Source organism: Meleagris gallopavo, chromosome 4 (assembly GCF_905368555.1).
Source record: "Meleagris gallopavo chromosome 4, MGAL_WU_HG_1.1, whole genome shotgun sequence".
Taxonomy (NCBI): domain Eukaryota; kingdom Metazoa; phylum Chordata; class Aves; order Galliformes; family Phasianidae; genus Meleagris; species Meleagris gallopavo.
In genome coordinates this window covers 32421313-32439384 of record NC_139407.1, presented here as the reverse complement: position 1 = coordinate 32439384, position 18072 = coordinate 32421313, and the positions used below count along the sequence as shown (strand labels likewise).

The 18072-nt window shown below is 36.3% G+C and overlaps 1 protein-coding gene across 1 annotated transcript in view; it reads left to right on the top strand.

The window, feature by feature from the left end:
* FAT4 (FAT atypical cadherin 4) overlaps positions 1–18072 on the top strand; it is a 134360-nt gene that overhangs the window by 83783 nt on the left and 32505 nt on the right. The window contains exons 7-8 of the mRNA XM_010710090.3: positions 11489–11669; positions 15293–15543. Coding sequence (XP_010708392.3) covers positions 11489–11669; positions 15293–15543 — 432 coding nt within the window. The remainder of the gene's footprint in view (positions 1–11488; positions 11670–15292; positions 15544–18072) is intronic.

Genomic DNA, 18072 nt, shown 5'->3' with positions numbered 1-18072 from the left:
TGAGTTCATCAGTCTAGGTAGTAAAGAGTACAGATAAATAATTTGTTTGAGGCCTCTTCAAAGAGTGATGTTTGCAACAGTAATATGGAAGAAAGGACCAAGCTACAGACTCTGGGTTTTCTGTTGAGCTTTGTCTTAAGTCTTGTATTACTGTGTGTTACATTATCGTTTGTGGAATGCACAAGAATTACTGTAGACATCTGGCAGCTGAAATAGAAAAAAAAGAAAAAATAATGGGGAAAGAAGTCTTTCTTAAAAGAGTTGTAGCTTATCAGAAGAAGAATGTATTACTTTAAAATATACAAACGCTACTGGTAGGGTTATGTGATGGATATCCATCACAGCAGTAATACACTGACCTTTGCTAGTTGATGTTTGATTCATTAAATAAGGTATTTCTGGTTCTACTACCAGAAAGATGGCAGTGATGTATCTGAAATGGGTAAACAGTGCATTCAAATATTCTGTTCTAGAGCAGCTGATTATACAGTTTATAAAAGAAATTCTCACTGGCACGTCCAGTTCTTTGCCTAATATAACTATGTGTTTCTAATATCTTAGCTTGTATTTGTCTGATAATGCTTCTATTCTTAGAAAGAAGAATCTTGCATAGAGTCAATTCAACCCACAACAAATAAAAAACAGGTAGTGTTGCAGTGTAAGAAATCAGTGGCTGCCAAAATGTTGAAGAGAGCAGACGTGTCTAAAAGCATTTACATACATATTATTTCTGAAAATAAATCAAGGAAGAGGTTTGCACTTTGAGTACAGCTTTTATTAGCTGTAATAAACAGTCTTTTGGTTCCCCTTTAGCAGCCAAACAAGTCTTGCTATATATGGTGCGTCTTATATAGCTTCTTTTCCAGACAAATATCACGGTAGGTGTCCAGATGCAGTTAGCTCTGATGAGGTTGGGGTAGTACGTCAAGGGCAAAATTCTCTCTTTCCAACCTATTTCCTATTTTTCATAGAACCTACATCTCGATTTTTTTTATGCTCCACTGACTAATTTAAAAGATTAGAGAATGATACTCTACTCCTATAGAAATCTGTGCCAACTCTTTCCTTTGTTTCAAAGAAGCAGACACAATACATGCTCAGAAGCACGTTTTGACTTAAGAACTGATGAATTTTCAACTTGTTTTTGAATGTCTTCCTGATCTCCCTATACATAATCAAGAATTTCTTAGTTATATTTATTATCAGTTCATCTATTTGTGGCTGTGGCACTTACAGTGTTTTTGTAGTTGTCTATGGAGAAGTTGATGGAAGAATTAATTAATTTTGTCCAGAAGTGTCAGCACAGTGTATTGAAAACAGTCTGTGGCCTCAGAAAGTGTAGCCCCATTGCTCATGACCATCACTTCATCCCCTAAACCTCGTGGGTTTTAATAGCACATATTGGCAGCACAACCCGAGTCTATTTGTAGCAGATGAAGGATTACAACATGGCAAAATGTCAGCCTGCATATGCAAAGCATAGTGCCAGCTGGGCTGCATGAGATTGAGTGCCCGCACTGGCTTTGGAGTCTGTGCTTCATCACACTGTGCAGGCATGCTCTCCCTAGAGCCCAGATTTCAGTCCTGGGCACATGAGAAAAGTTGTTAAGTTGCTGAGTATTAAGAGTTGAGCCAAGCTGCTTGTAAGCATGTGCTACAGGTGAGAAAGGGATCACTGGCAGAATCATGTGCACCAGAGATGTCAGTTGGGCAGTTTTCAGAAGAATGCTTTCCCAAGCAAAAGTCAGAGTCATGACATAAGCATCAACTTGGCTCTGACCCAGCTATTCTTTGACGCTGCCTGCTATCTTCTACATACTCCTCAAGATAGATCTTGAATCAACAGAGTGCAGTATCAAAACCTGATAAAACATTTTCTGGTGCTTGGCTCAGCAGTAGATGACAGTGATTTGTGGCCATACAGCCTGGTTCATGCTCAGTTTCTCTGAGACACTATCCACAAAGATTCATGATTTCAGCCTCTTTCCTCACTTTTGCATTTCCTCCTTACTTTGTCTCAGATAGTTGACTGTTGGTCAAGGCAGTAGGCTATTACAAAGAGGCACAAAGCATCCCTCATTAGGAGTATTCAACATCTTCCAGAGCTGTACACCTGTGGCTTTGTTTAAGAAAGAAAACATAATTCAGCTCCAAAGTTCACCCATCCCAGTTTAGAGCCCCTCGTGCAGCAAAAGCTGTAGACCAGAGTGTGTGAAATATAAATATGACAGGCAAAATGATGGTCTGTGGAATAACACGATAGTGTTTAGATTGCAGATGCTCCTCCAAAATATCTGCTAACATAAACACTGAGAAACCTACGTGAAACTATTTGAATGAGTCTTTACGGGTCTGTTTCTAACACATAAATCATCTGTTTTGCTTTGCTGTAATCTTCTTCATGGCAAAATGGTTGGGGAAAGGGACTTTCTCAATGATTTTTTTCCCCCCATCTGTTGGGGACCCAGCAATGAGTAAACATTCGGTCCTGGCAGCCTGACAAGAAGTGGTGCAGCCTCTTTTATCATCCATAGCTTTAACTCGTTGAGCCATTTTCTGGAGAAAATGTTAGCATTCCAACAGTCCTCCTCCTTTTATTTATTGGTCACAGGGAGGTAGAGTAGCACATCTGGAAACCTGCTAGCTGCTCAGGACTACTGTTTAAATAAACTGCACCCACCATATCTTGCTTTGGTTGGACAGAACAGCATGTTGCCACAATAAAGCCACAATCAAAATGTGATGTTTCTAATTAGAATCTGTGTTGCTGTGGGTTTTTAAATTATTTTCTTAAAATAACCTATTTACTAATTTAGATAAATCTGAAAGGCATGAACCAGTGGACTGATTAATGTATTTAGTTAGCTGGTTGTTGTATACCTTCCTGGCCTGTGTCAAAAAGCAACCATATGTTTTTTCTTTACAAAATGTTGGCCCTTAACTTATGCATTCTTTCCTCAAGAATGCAGGAGGGCAACCAAACATAGAGGTTATATCCCTTTCAGGAATTCTCATTTGACATATGCTTTTGGTTCACTTCAATCTTAAAATCAAATTAAATCTGACAATATAGTTGTATTGTTCTTCTAACCCTTTCTTTTGACACGTTTTGAGATATTTCCTGGTCTGTGGTGACAAGTAAAGGATAACTGTATTTTCATATTGGAAAAACTGCAGGCTCTATTTTCTGGTGATAGAAAGAAAGAGTCTTGAGGGTTAACATTATGTGAGATTTATATGACTGGGCTTAGAGACATTTATACTCATCCTGTTTTCTTAGCATACACTGTTTCTACTTAACAGGCAGTTTGCATTGTGAAAACATATTGCTTTAAAAGAATGAGCTGTGTTTTTAAAACAAATTCAGCTATTATTAAATCTTGTTACTGTCAAAAACAAACAAACAAGTCACAAATTCCCTTTAGAAATGGCCTGTTTTTCATGCTTTCTGTATTATGTCTAAATATGCACATTACTTCAGCCATGGTTGAGCTAAATGAAGCTGATGTGCTTACCTTGGTGCTGAGCAGTTTACATAATGAATACTCTCTTGTAGGATCTGTTTTATGCCACAGCTCTGTCAAAATGAATGTTTGTTTTTATCCCAGCCCCATTTATTTCCGTGCTGGTAGGGAAGCACTTCCTCATGCCAACACTATCTATTTGAGTCTAATTTTGCTATTTTACTAGTTGTTTTATTTTTACTATTTCACCACCGTTACAAAATCTATTGTTTTAGTAGTTCTGCATGATTTTTTTTAAAATTTATTTCTAAATCAGACAAGAGAACTGGCAACGGACTTATCAGTGAGCTCTGATAAGCATTTATTCTGTGTTACCATGTTTAAAATCAAGAGAGAGGGGAATCAATAGTGGCATTTTGTAGATTTGGGAGGCTAATATCAAGATCCTACCATTTCATGGAGCTTAGAAACTGTTGGCAATGTTTTCATTTTTCTCTGGAGATCAACAGGCTCACAGAGCTGTTTAGGCAGCAGGGTTATGGCAAAGTCAGTCAGGTGTCAGATGTCCCTTAGACAGTAATTGCCAAGGAAGAGCCTGTATCCATGTCTATATTATGTGGCAAATTTACTCCCCAAAGGAGATGAAGTTTTAGCCCATCCCTTTAGAGGACTTCCCTGCAAGATGTGTAATACGGCCCTAGAATACCATTTGAGGGATTTTGTCTTCTATTTGGAGTTAAATCTTCATTATTAGATCATTATTTTTTAAATAGTTCGAGTCCCCTGGGCTAAATCCAAGTTTTTGTGTTCTCTGGCGTGAGATTTGGGAGAGGTGTGTATTCAGATTGGCAAAGGGGTCAGCTGGCCAGAGTAAGCTAAAATATCTATGAAAAGAAGGAAAGTTACTTTTTCACTTAGGTTAAAACCATGGGCAGACTTCAGCTTTGAGACCAGTTCCTAATTGATGGTGGATTTTATTTGGACAAGGCAAGCAAAGTTACAAATATATATTAAAAGGTTTATCTTCTTTAGTTCAAGAATGCTCTTACTACTTTTAGAAAAATGGTAAATTTAATGTACTTTTTCATTCAAACATTTCTTGTGTAATTCCTTTTCTCCTCTGTCAAGATTGTGGAGAATCCAGCAAGGTTTATTTTAAATGAGATAATCTGTTTCTAGCTGGAAGTTGTTGGGTGAACTGCTCTCTTTTTCACTGTGTACTCTTTTTGGTTGGGATAGTGTTAATTTCTTCTTTTGGTTTATAAAAAATAGTGGTGAGAATTCTTGTGTCATTGAACATAGTTTTATGCCTTCTAGGAAGATTGAATAATGAGTGTGGATGATGTTCTTGCTTATTCTGTTATAGTATTATAAAATCGTAGAATTGCTCAGATTGGAAAAGACCTTAAAGATTAGCTTATTGCACCACTAATGCAGGAAGCTCAAATATCCAGTATTATTCTTATCTGTTCTATCATTCGTCTTGCTACAATCAACTTAGAAGTCTTAAGTGAAAATTAACTTAAAATAATTGTCCTTTTGCTTAGATCACTTTTAAATGAAATTCTACTGCAGAGGTGTTGAAGAGTTTGTTGAATGTTGTTTTGCAAAAGAGTAAGATAAGTAATCATTACGCTATGCAAGGAAAAATTTTCAGCCTTTTATAAATACAAATACATTTCCAGTTATTGTGATCTTAAACTGTTTTCTGAATCAGGTGTTACACCTTATAAATGGCATGTCTGCTAGTTGATTCTTCAGTAACAAAGCTACAATTTCAGAAAGGATAAAATGAGTAAAACTCATTCATATGACCTGAAAACTTATCCTGCTGGTTAATCTTTGCTATTTATAAAGGATGTTTTTAAATCATAATTCAAAATCACACATTACAGGAATTTCTCTGTGGGATATTCAAGACTACAAGCAGTCAAAATTTAATTTAGTCAGCAGTCCCTCCAGGAGCCATCTTTTCTGGTGTTTTTTTTTTGTTGTTGTTTTTTATTTGTTTGTTTCTGTTTACAGCAATAGCTTATAACAAGGATAGGGTGTTTGATGATTTAAGAAAATATTTTTATTTTTAAATCTTTATGTATTTTTTTAATTTATTCTTTAATCTAGCTGCAGTCACCAGACTTCCTGGTGGTGTGCACTGCCATGCCTCTACCCTTGGACACTGTATACACCGTGGACACATCAAGATGCTCCCTTACAGGCAGTCATCTGCCAGGTCTTGTTATGAAAATTATGTTCAGCTGTAAGAAATTGGCCTTAAAGCTTCTTCTTGTGAAACTTCCTTGGAAAAAGACATTTTTTTTTGTTCTGGATTTAAATGTGGTTCTTGGTAAGAAATCTTTGATAGTTACACACATCTTTCCTAAACCACATCTCCAATGACCTATGCTTTAGACCTTACCAGTAGCACAGGAGATAAAACACTTGGGCCTTGGGAGGAGGACAAAACCTGATAGCCAGGAGTTGCTGACTGACGTCTGCTTTATCAGCTGCCCAACATCCAACTTATGCTGTGCTCAGTGCAGCCAGAATCTTGTACAAATAATTACTTCTTTTGCTCATTTACATATGCACTGTCTAATATGTTCCAGGTAAATAAATTAATTCAAATTTTTCTGTGTTTCAAATCAAGCTTCTTTTACACTAGAAGTTAAATGTGTAATGCAAGTTAGTTGCATTTTAACTTTTTCTATCTCCATTTTAAATACTGCTTGCTTCTGTAAGGCTCAGAACACTCTATCTGCATATCAAAGCATTAAGAATGATTGGCTGCTTTATTATGAGAAAGGCCTTGTTTACTTGGGTGATAAAGTTAGTGCTCTGTAATAACGCATTCAACTTCTAGCCCTGGGACTCATTCACTGAGTGTTTGACTGCAGAAGTGAAATCCGCTTTGTTGCAAAGCAACACATTTCAGTAAAGCAAAAATTCCATTTCTGTTAAATTGCTTTCCAATTTTCAAGATAATGATGTGTTTAATTTATCACAAAACATGGTAAATTGCCTGCCGTATGTGTTTTGATTAGTCTTTTATATTCATTTTATTTAATTTTATTTTTTTTTAATTTCATTTAATTTTATCTATAGTGTTCTACTTAAATTTAGTGTTAGTTTTCTAGTATTTAATTTTGATATTTTATTTTTGGCAAAAAGTTTTGAGTTTTTAGTTTCTGAAAGGAATTATAGTTGTACTGTCTTTTGTAGTAACCACTGCACAGACAAGACTGAGGATCCGTTAAAACTTCAAACAATGTGTGGATAATATGCTGAACACATTCTCTTATTTCTAGTTTTTGTTGTAAGCTATCCAGTATCACACAGCTGGGATGATTTCCAATAATATAATCTTTTTGTGAATGTTTTTGAAGCATCTCAATGGCTTTGTGAGTTTCCTTCAGATGTTTTGTTTTGCACCTCTATCCCACAAAGTGTTGTGACTGTTCCCCCGTATTCATGCTGGAGTCTGGCTGTGGTGTGGAGACCTGAACAGATTCTGTCTTCTCTTGGAGGGTAGGAGCAAAAAGTTGAAGAGGCCTGCTCTAATTTCTACACTGACACATTTTTGTCATCATACTCTTTTTGTGGCTCATCAGTCACAGATGAGCAGTAGCATCAGGGGACCTTCTTGGTGATCTTTGCCATCCATGCTTTGCTGAAACAGGCAAAAGAGGAGGGAAATAGAAGAGGGAGGTTCAGCTTCTGCCTGCCTGCTCCACAGTCTCCTGGTGTCATGTCGTTGGCACCTCCCCAGATGTTCTCTGCAGAGAGGGAAGTTGCATCCCACAGCCAGCCTAGGATGAGGTGGCCTCTCATAACCTCGTTCTGCAACTTGTTCTCCACCATGAGCCTCCAAGGAGCAGGTTCCCAAGGTCTGCTCCTTCTCTTCATCCCCAGACACATGTTTACTTAGCAGATGTAAGCAAAAAGCTTAAGTTTTTGGAAGAACATCCGTGGGAAGCAATTTTATTCTTGAACTCTGTGTTGCTATTTTGACACTCTCCCAGGTTAATCTTTATTTCAACAATGACATGTGGACATTTGTGGGGCTCTCTGCTTAATGTATATGTACAGCTGTCACCTTGAAAATAAACTGTTCTGTTCATAAAAACAGACCACAGTGCACAGATATTGAAAATTCAAATAATATGAATAATATATGAATTTTGTCTTCTAAGTTTTAAAGATTTGATGTTCACTGAGCAGTCAGTTTGATCTTTCCCGTTTATTTCCCTGAGTTAACTTCACATTCTGTGGCTATTAATCATTTGATGGCTGCTTCGTTTCCCTATCTGTCTTGAAAATGGTTTTTCAACGTGGATGTTTTAAGCCTTTGTGAGAGGCTGTGTTTTGGAACCTAAAAACTATTAGTATAGTTCTAGAAAAATGCTCTAAATAAGAGATGTCTGACAGAAATAATTACTACTTCTGCTGCAAAATGGCTTAAAATATTATAAAAGTTTGTAGAAATTTCCCTGCAAGCTCAGTAAAAGAAAAGTGTAAGTCTGTGGCACTCAGAGCTGTTTGTAGGAGAATGCAGAGTCTTGTGTACTGTGTACAACAATTTTATGTAGATTGTAAACATGTCTGGTTTATCAAAAATAGGTTGGGGACAATTCAAATGTTAGATTAATAGAACAGAATTTACACAAATTTAACTACTCTTATTTATGTGAAATGTTAGGCATAATGTGAAAAGCACACACACAAGAAGGATAATGCTCTAGCATAATTAGAATAACTGACTTGAGTAAGATTTGCTATTGAAGCAAAACTAAGAAATCTGGGAACTCAGCCCAACCATGGAAAGTACTTCTTTTACCACAAATATGACATCTACATTTTATGAAACCTACTTATTATCAGGGGCCAAATTCTGTGGTCCTTATGCAAGCAGAACTTTCACTGGAAGTTCACTGAGAATGGTAGAGTTTGGCCCTGAGCTATTTCTTTTCCATTGAAAATTACTTCATTTGTAATTTCCTCTTCTTATATTTCTCAGTAACTGCAGAAATGTGAGCTAGTCATTTAATTTCAAGTGAATACAAGCTTTGAGAACTCTGTGAAACTGCAACTTTATCTTTCAGCATAATAGAATAAAGGAATAAATTTGTGGACGTGATGTTTTACTTAGAGAGGAAAAAGGACGTATTTGGATAACTTTTCCTGTGTAGACAGGAAAGCAATGTAGATGCGTGAGTTTTTCCATCTAAGAAAAATGAGAATGATTTTTGGTTTTGAGACAAAAAGCAGTGGCTTTGGATGTTACAAACAGCTGAATTAATATTGGACTTCTGGGATATTTCTTGAGCCACAAACTAGCACTGAATGAGATCTGAGTTGCTTATATTACCCTAGCTAATTTTATTAGTATGCTCAACCTTGGCTGGTATTTTCACTTCTCTGAGACTAAAATAAATGTGTCTACACTGTGCTGTACTGTGCCTTGTAGACACACCCAATGGGAGCAATGGCCATCAAGTGTCTTACAAAGAGCCAATTTCTGCCATTTTGATTCACACAAGTGCTCTTATTTTGACAAGTGTAATGCATCAATAAGGAATATGTGGGTAGATAACACATATGGAGTCAGACCAAATTGATAGAGTACTGGGCTAATACAAAATCTTCCCTGTATTAGCATACTCTTCCCTTAGGAGTACTCTTCCCATTTCTCCATGGTGATGGGAAGCCTTGTGAGTACAGATATCATAGCATTGAGCTCCAGCTCCTTCTTACACCAAGGAATGTGCTTGAGCTCATGCCATCATGCTACCATTGGGTTATGTCTAATGGAGCCTTCTGGAGCAGCTTCTGCTGCAGTTGTTTTTGTGAAGAAGCTGACAGATTGAATTTTCCATCATTGGCTCTTTGTGTGAGCAAATGCATTTAAGACAATGAGTTTCACATCTTCGCTGAAATTTAGCTTTCTTTTCCAGGCTGAATTGCATTACTAATGCTCTTTGAATGGGATTTACCCGAGGTTAATTTCTGAATTATGCATAAATTGTTTAATCACCTGTGAAACTTAACAACTTTTGACTTTTCATTTCATTAGCTGTGAGATGGATGAGGATTAAATGTGTTTGGAAGGCCAGACCTTGATGACACATGCAGTGAACGGCACTGAGGACTCCGTTTCATTTAATGCAGTAATAATAAACACTCCATGGGCAGTATTTCAGCAATCAGGAACGCTTTTGCAGCCTTTTCTATCTATAAGCATTTGGCTAGATGACAATATTGAAAAGAAGGAAAAAAAAAAGTGAAAAATGAGTCAAACTTAGTGCCTTAATGTATCCTTCCCGACTGAAAGTATATTAATTGGCAGAGTGCATTACCTCAGAAAGGAGCAGAGAAAGGGCTCCATTGTGCATAGACAAGGCGGGAAACTTCTCCTCTGGCTCATTTCTTCCTTCTCAGCATTGTGATCTGGCCTGTCCTGTTGGTGGGCTTCAAAGGAAGCCTGGCGAGATTTATAGCTCATCTCCTTTAGAAGCTCCTTGATTTGGTTTGTTTGCACGTTACATCAAATTACTTGGAAGTATTTTGTGTTTAGAAATGTCCTTCCCCTGCAGAAGCTACTCTCAACTTCTTCATGGGAGGCTGTAATATGCCTTCAGACTGTGAGGGTTAAAAGTGGGGAAAATTGGTCATTAGTTGCTTTTTCTCACAGAAGCTCTGTGTCTGAAGCCCTTGCCAGGACCACGTGAGATGCAAGAGCAGAGCCTGCCTCCTTCCTAGCCCTGAGAGGCCAAGGCCTAGCAGTGACCTCGTGCAGCAGCAACTCCAACCGTCTGCTGTGATGGAGGGATTAGGACGGTCACAAGGGGCTGCCTGTATTTTATCAAGTGACAGCTCAGTCTAATAAACTTGCCTTTCAGTAAGGGCTTGAATCAGTCTCCAGGGTGCTGGCCCAAACCATTTCATTAATGTTGCTTTTTCCCTGCTCCAGCAAACGGTGAATTATTGTATCTCCTTGAGACTGAGGGGGAGAGGGATGCAATCTTGGGTAAATCAGGCATGGTCACCATTTGTCTTTGTGCTGTACCTTGTGAGTTTTGTGCTCTTCTCTCTCTCCCTCCCTGTTTTGCTACATATTCAAAGAAAAGCAGGATCCCATTTTTTCAGGGACCCTCAGCGAAGAATTTGGTTAGCAGAAGGTGTTATGCTGATTCTTGGCTCAATGAAAGTGCAATAAACTGGCAAAGCCATCATGAACTTGTGAAACTTTTCAGTGTCATTTTAAGATTTGATGAAAGAGAACTGTAAAGAGAATCAGTACTGAAAGACTGCTTGTGAATATGCATGCTATGTCTTAGTTGTTTGCACACATCAGGGTTAAATATTGGAAAAAGAAGAAAAGTTGTAGGTTAAATAAATTTGATCTTATTTCCCATAAACCAGTATCACATCAGAGTGAGGACTGTGCTGCTGTAGATGGTTGCTTCTAGAGAGAAATCAAGCCTGCCTGAGTCTGGAAACTGTGCAACCTTCTCACCCTTTGGAGAAGGTCTTCCTAGGTCAGGGTGTGACCGGCAATAGAAGTGCTGTGTGAGTGGCTGGGGTTTGCCACTATTTTCCCTCTATTTGTTCTGTGGATAAGTAAATTGAAGGCTGGAGTCTTCACGGCTGTCAGCGTGCCACCTTTGAACAACTTTTCAAAGGCAACCACATGTTCAAATTGGCCTTAATTGTTACAGGAAGACTTCTGAATGTTTCCAAGACCATCTTTTTCCACTGAGCTTGTATTACAAAAATTGCTGGAATTAGATGAAGCAAGTATTAAAAAAAAAAAAAAAAATTTTTTTTTTTTTTAACTGTCACAACTTGTACTTTATGTCAATGTGCCTTTGAAACAAATCTGACCCTGTTCTGTGTGTCTCATTGTCTTTCTTGCTCTGTGTACTGTGACATGTTCAAGCATTAGTCTTTAAATTGGGGATGGCAGATCTCAGATAAACACTGTGGTATTTGTAACCTCTAGCATTCTGTATTCTGCTTTCCTGCAGGATCTCCTGCCCTCACTGGCACTGGAACCATCACTGTCACTGTGGATGATGTCAATGACAATGTCCCTACATTCGCCTTTAATATGTATTCTGCTGCAGTTCCTGAGGATGCACCTACAGGGACAGATATTTTGCTAGTAAACTCCTCAGATGCTGATGCTTCTAGAAATGCTGTTATTAGGTAAGTCATTTAGCACTGCTGAATGCAGTCCCTCCTCATGCCTCACCTAAATTTTTTTTTTAGCAATGTCCATAATCAGTATGACATAAAGCTTTAAGTTGCAAAAGGATATTAGTATGTGTGTGGCTACATCCTTTCAGCAAATGTGACCTTTGTTTTTCTTTTTAGAAATTTATTAAATATGAGAAGAGTTACAGTCTTGTTTTTAATTTTCTAATAAGTTAAAAGTAAACTGGAGTTCTATTTACACCTGAGTGTTGTTGTTAATAGTCTAGGTTTCTTCTTAGTAGATATAAACAAAAAATAAAAAGTAAACCCTCAAACTGCACGTAAAATAATAAATGGATTAAGCACATGAAGCTACACTTTTGACATACACGTTCTCTGCATGAAAAAGCATGATATAAGCTATGAACAATCTGCGTTACTGACTAACCTTGGTATGTGTGTCCTTTGGAAACGCTTTAAACCTTATATTTAGCATAGCATTTTGAACTGAGGGCTTGCAATTAAGGATAATTTAATTTTCACTTAAAGTTGTCATGTTCCGTGGGTAAATCTACAGTCAATTAATGTGTTCAGTCTAGAGCCCAGTTTATGGAATGAAAATTACACAATACCAGAAGTGAGATGTATCCTATTTGGAAAAAAAAAAAATAAGAATTCAGAGTTTTTGCTTTAAATACCAACTCGTTTGCATATCTTAGTTGGTGCAGCTCTATTTTTTAACTGTTCGCTGGGTTGAACACTGGCCATTACCAGTCCATGAACAAGAATAATGAAGATGCTAAGTGGCAGTGACAAGCTAGGGATTATCCATTGTGAATTGATTTATTGGTAATGGAATAAAAAGCAGATTCTTACAAGACATTAATCACAATAGCATGTAGACTATCTCTTAAAAATTAACTTTTATTGCTGGAAACACCTGTTTCTCTGTTCCCTAAATTACAAGTCAGAATATAAAAGTAGCTTATTTATTTACTATTTCAGTTCATACTTCATACAAAGTGAATAGGAAAATATCGCTGTTCTCATACATGGGGAAAAAAAAAAAGAAAAAAAGAAATAAAGTAAAGCAGAACTGTGTTATAGCAAAGCAAGTATGTACAAAATGCTGTAATATTTTCTTTCCCTCTAGCTAAAACCTAGAAATAGAAACTTTTTGTTTTGGCATCTTTAAATATTTGAAAAGTCTCCCAAATTACCATTTATTACGTTGTGAAACAATAAAACTTTTAATTCAATTCACTCTCACTCAGAGAAACTTATTTCTGGAAAACTTTCTTAGGAAAAAGAATACCATACAAAGCGTGGATTATTGTAATGTTTGCACCCCATAACTAAAAATTATCAGCATGCTCTCAGATTTCTTTAGTGTGTTTGAATTGCTTTGATATTTCTACTGTTAGTCCTTGCCATTCATTAATTATCTCGAGAAGAATAGATTTATTTTTTCATAAGTAACCATTTGTAATATGTTTTGATTGCACTTTTCAAACTCAGGCGTATACTTAGTTTTTGTTTGATAGAATTTGTCCAGATTTAGAATTTCAAATAATACAAATCTTAAAAGATGACAAAACTTCCAATTATTGGAGGGACCAGAATACCTAAGCACTTCTTGTCGGAGGTGCCACCGACTCAGAATTTTTCAGTCTTGTTAGAGCACATTCCAAAACGAAATCCTTGCTTTCTATGGATGGTATATGAAATTCTATGTGAAGATATTCTTAAAAAGAAAAAAATAAAGACTTAATTCTGTAAAAGACAGCTAATCTTCTGCAAAACGGTTACAATTCCACGTACCCCAAGTCTTTTACTCTTATTTCTGGTGATAGCATAATATGGGGAGCTGATGGGTTGGTGAGGTTCTTTCTGGTAATGCATGTTTGAGTATTGTTGAAGGCACTATAGATAAGAAGGATCAGCTCAGAGTAGTCAGAAGACTGGATTAGGAGTACTTCAGTCACATTTCTTTTGTACTAGTTGTGATTACAAAGTTGGGAGTTTTATCTTTTGATGTGCTTTGGATTTTTTTTTGTAAATGGACAGTTACATTGTCCACTTGGAGATGTAATTGTCCACTTGGTTTGCTTGAAGCTGTAATCATATATAACTCAGAATATCCTATGGCAAATGCAATTTGTCTTCTTTGTTTTTTAAAGTGTCTTTCAAGATGTCTTTCCAAAGCTATCATGAGTCATTCTTCGTACATTGAAGTACACTTTAAGGAGACTCTTCTGTGTCGTCTCATAGTGTTAAGACACTGCAAATCACAGATGAAGTGTGTCCATACTACTGGTATTTACAGAGATTTAAGTGGTGCTTTAAGCACCGCACATTCTTTCCACTCTAGATGCACATTTCTTTGGCTGGAGAATAATTACATATGGCCATCATATTGAATTATAATTAAGCAATTAAAGTGTGCTTCTGGCATTCTGTAGAGATTAATGACTGAACATGAGAGGTTGCCACAGCTTATTAGACAGACTGGCTATCAGTCCTCTAGGAAAAGCTTCTGGCCTATGTTGTTATTTCTGTCATATCCTGTTTAGGTTTTGAAAAGATGAAGATGTGGATTTTACTCTTTTTCATGATAGTAGATTTCCCCTGGATATTTTTGTAGAATTGTGTGCTACAAAACAAAGTTGCTACTGTACTATAACAGTCTTCTCTGAAGAAGCAGTGCTAATCACAGTTGAATTTTGATTTTGTAAGGATTGTAATATTGGATGTGAGAATTGATTGTTTTAGCCAGTTTTTGTTTCCGTTTTTTTTTTTCCCTAGAAATTCCATAATCTGAATTAATAGAAATTTAATGTTAAACAATTACCTTTAAAAATAGAGCTTAGTGCTCTAGGTGCCGTTGAGATGCATTTTGTGCTAAAAGTAGATATATAGACATTCAAGGAGCAAAGACAAATTCACTACACTAGCAAGTCAGAGGCACATGAGATGCAGTAGGCACACGATCAGTTTCTACCACATTTTTAGACACTCCCACAAACATACAAATGTGCACATGCAGACACACCAATTGTCAAATTCTTCTCCTCATTCATTGCTGTTAGGATAGTTCTGTGGTTATGGATTTGCTATGATTTACTATGAATTAAACTTGAAATATCGAATAGCAAAACTTAGTAGCAAGAAAATATGAATTATAAACCTTCATATTATTTTGTAAAAATCATCCTTTGATTTCTGAAAGTAGTACTATTTCCAATTATATTCTGCAGTTTCAGTCAAGAGCATGTCAGTGTTTCGGAGTAATACTTCATGCGTTAGCCCACAGAGGCTGCCGATAGCAGGTCACTAGTGATTTTGAGAGAATGCCCAGCTGTGCACAGAGGCTCAGTCTGAAACTCATTTATCAGAAATCTATCTGTTTTAAGCAACTACATTTGGAAATCCCCAGAAATGTCATTTATGAGAAGTCTCAAAATATGGAAGAGAAATAAAGCGAAGACAGCTGGATAGACAGAAGAAAATCCTAGTGTCAATATCTGTCAGCATGGTGGTCTGAAGAGTATGAAAAATGTTGTTATCTGAAGTCAGCAGGCTGCCTTATGAAATACTAAACGCAATTTTCTTCTTCATTTTTTTCTGTCAAACAGCTATAGGCTTACTGGTGGCAATTCTCAATTCACAATCAACCCATCCACAGGACAGATCATCACCAGTGCTCTACTTGATCGAGAGACAAGAGAGAACTACACGTTGGTTGTTGTGGCAAGTGATGGGGGCTACCCCAAGGCTCTTTCCAGTTCCACCAGTGTGCTTGTTGCTGTTGCTGATGTGAATGACAACCCTCCCAAATTTCAACACCATCCCTATGTCACTCATGTTCCATCGCCTACTACTTCAGGTAACCTTATCATTGATGACACTTTGATAGCTTAGGATACTTCAGATGGCATTAACATCATACTAAATGCAAAACCATGTCTCAAAAAATGTTTCTGATTTATTCCAAATTTTTGTCTCTGTGTTGCATAGAAGTAAGTGATGGTAAATATGACCTACATATTGGTAATTTTTTTCAGTTTATTTCTTCCACCTAAATCCAGCTTACACTCCTGCAGCTCTATAAAGAAGACAGCAAAAATGAGCAACGAGTTTTAATCTATAAAAAAGAAAAACAAATGGTCAAATTATTTTGTTGGGAAGCCAGTAGCCTATTTTTCCTCTTTGAGTATCCTGTATATAGATATTCCTTTGCTGTATTGAGCAATTCTTAAAGACCATTGTGTCAACACCTTCTGAAAAGATTTCTATATTTTCTGTATAAGATATTGATTATGTTGCCTTTCTCTGAGTCAAGTTATGAAGTAAAGTAAAACCAAGCTGCAGCCTGTTGAAACTGTGCAATCAGTTGATTGTGCAATAAGTTGAAGTTACTTCACTTCATGCAGAAATTAATTTCTGATTCAGTTTATGATTAAACAAACCTGATAAGTAAAAAATTAGAAATGGATAAATCTTAATACTAGTATTTCCTATTGCAGAATCAACATCGCAGGGAAAAAGAAAGAAAATATATATTTGCATTGAAATAGGAAGAATATATCAAAGGATTCTACTATTGAGACTTGTCCAAGGTTTAAAACAGATTAATACTGGGACCTCTACTATCTCAAAATAGTAAAAGATTTTTAAAGATGTTCACTGTATTACCATAGACTCACCAAACTGCAATCATAGTAGTTAGCTGTGAAAGTCAACTTTCTCCAATCTAATATGCATTTACATATGATGCCTACAGAGAGGATTCCAAGACGACTGGTTTACGAAACAAATTTTCTTTCAATAGGAAAAAAAAAAAGAAAAGAAAAAGAAGCTATATTTCTTTGTCTTGGAGTTCTCTTTCTAAATTTTAAACAATTGCAAATACTTCTTCTTTTTATGGAAGAATGAATTTGTTTATATTTCTTTCCTGTTTCCAGAGCACCATAATGAAAGTACATTATTATTACATTGGTGAATCTTTGTGTATTCTGACCGGAATACAGTGTCTTTGTGTGGTTCCTTTTTTGATTGTTTCTTTAAATGTGATTATGATGAGCATACATACTTTTAATTGAACTGTTCTGGCAATACTGTTTTTGGACTTTGTATGACTCTTTATAACTAGAAATGCATAGAAAGCCTAAGCCATGTTTACTCTTTTTAACTTTGCAAAAAGCTTGAGATACATGCGCTTTTTATTTACAAATTCTTCAGTTGATAGTTTATTTTCATTTAAAAGGAAATGTTCATAAGGCTATTGACAATTACTAGCAGTCATGGCAACTATTAAAACAAAATGAAACAAAAAACCAAACCCTCAAAATTTTTTCAAGACTTTTGCTTTTATTCTGACCACAGAATTTGTAATGTGCAGTATGAAAGAAAACAAAGCTTAATTTTTTATAGATTTAGTTGACACTAGAAATGAGAACAAGTAATAATAATAATTAATAGTAAAATTGTTTTATCTGAAGCAAAAATTGATACTTGATGTCTCATTTCTCAGAAGGAATTTGAATATTGTGCTTTCCTAAATATTCTTCCTCAGATGGTGACATAGAGTATAGTTTTAGGGGGACACTAAAACACTGCCACTTTGACACTGCCAAAGTCATTCCTGCCTGCAACTGATTTTGCCTTAAGAGGTTGAAAACATGATTTTTGTACAGAAGTGGCATCTTCTAAATTTAAATAGTAGTAAAGCATCAACAGAGTATTCTGCAAATTGATTGAACAGTGTCAAATTTGAAAGATCTGCTATGAATTAGATCTGTAAACTTCAGTACAAAAGGACACCCTGGATTCTCCATGAAAATACAGATCCTAATGCAGAAAGTGCCCATATTACTGGGAAATGTAAATTTGAAATTGATCAATGTTATTGTACTAGTGTGTGATAGTTTATTATTTCTGTGTGATTTACCACTATCTCAGATGATCACCATGCTTTTAAAAATGTGGTCCCATTAGTTTACTGTCCTCTAAATAATCTCACAGATTACTGGCAACAAAGCCACAGCATCTAGGAAATAGGAGGAAAAAATTGTGAGGGAGAGTGAGTCAATGAGGGTGAATGTCCACTCGTGCTGCCTGTTCAGTTATTTGTTAGTTGTAGAATTACAATGTTGGATTTTTTTGAGGGTGGGTGGGAATCATTTTATTTTTTGGGTTTTTTAGTTAGTTTGTTTATTTGTTGCTTTTTTTGTTTGTTATAACATGGATAAACTATGAGCAACTGCAAAAAAAAAAAAAAAGTATCAGTGACTTTCAATTTCCCTTGAGTTATGACTTTCATAATGTGAATGTTCTAGAAATGGGATGCTGGACTATCAAAAAATTGCAGATTCAATTGCCAGTGCACACAGCCACTGGCATCTGTGCAGTGCAT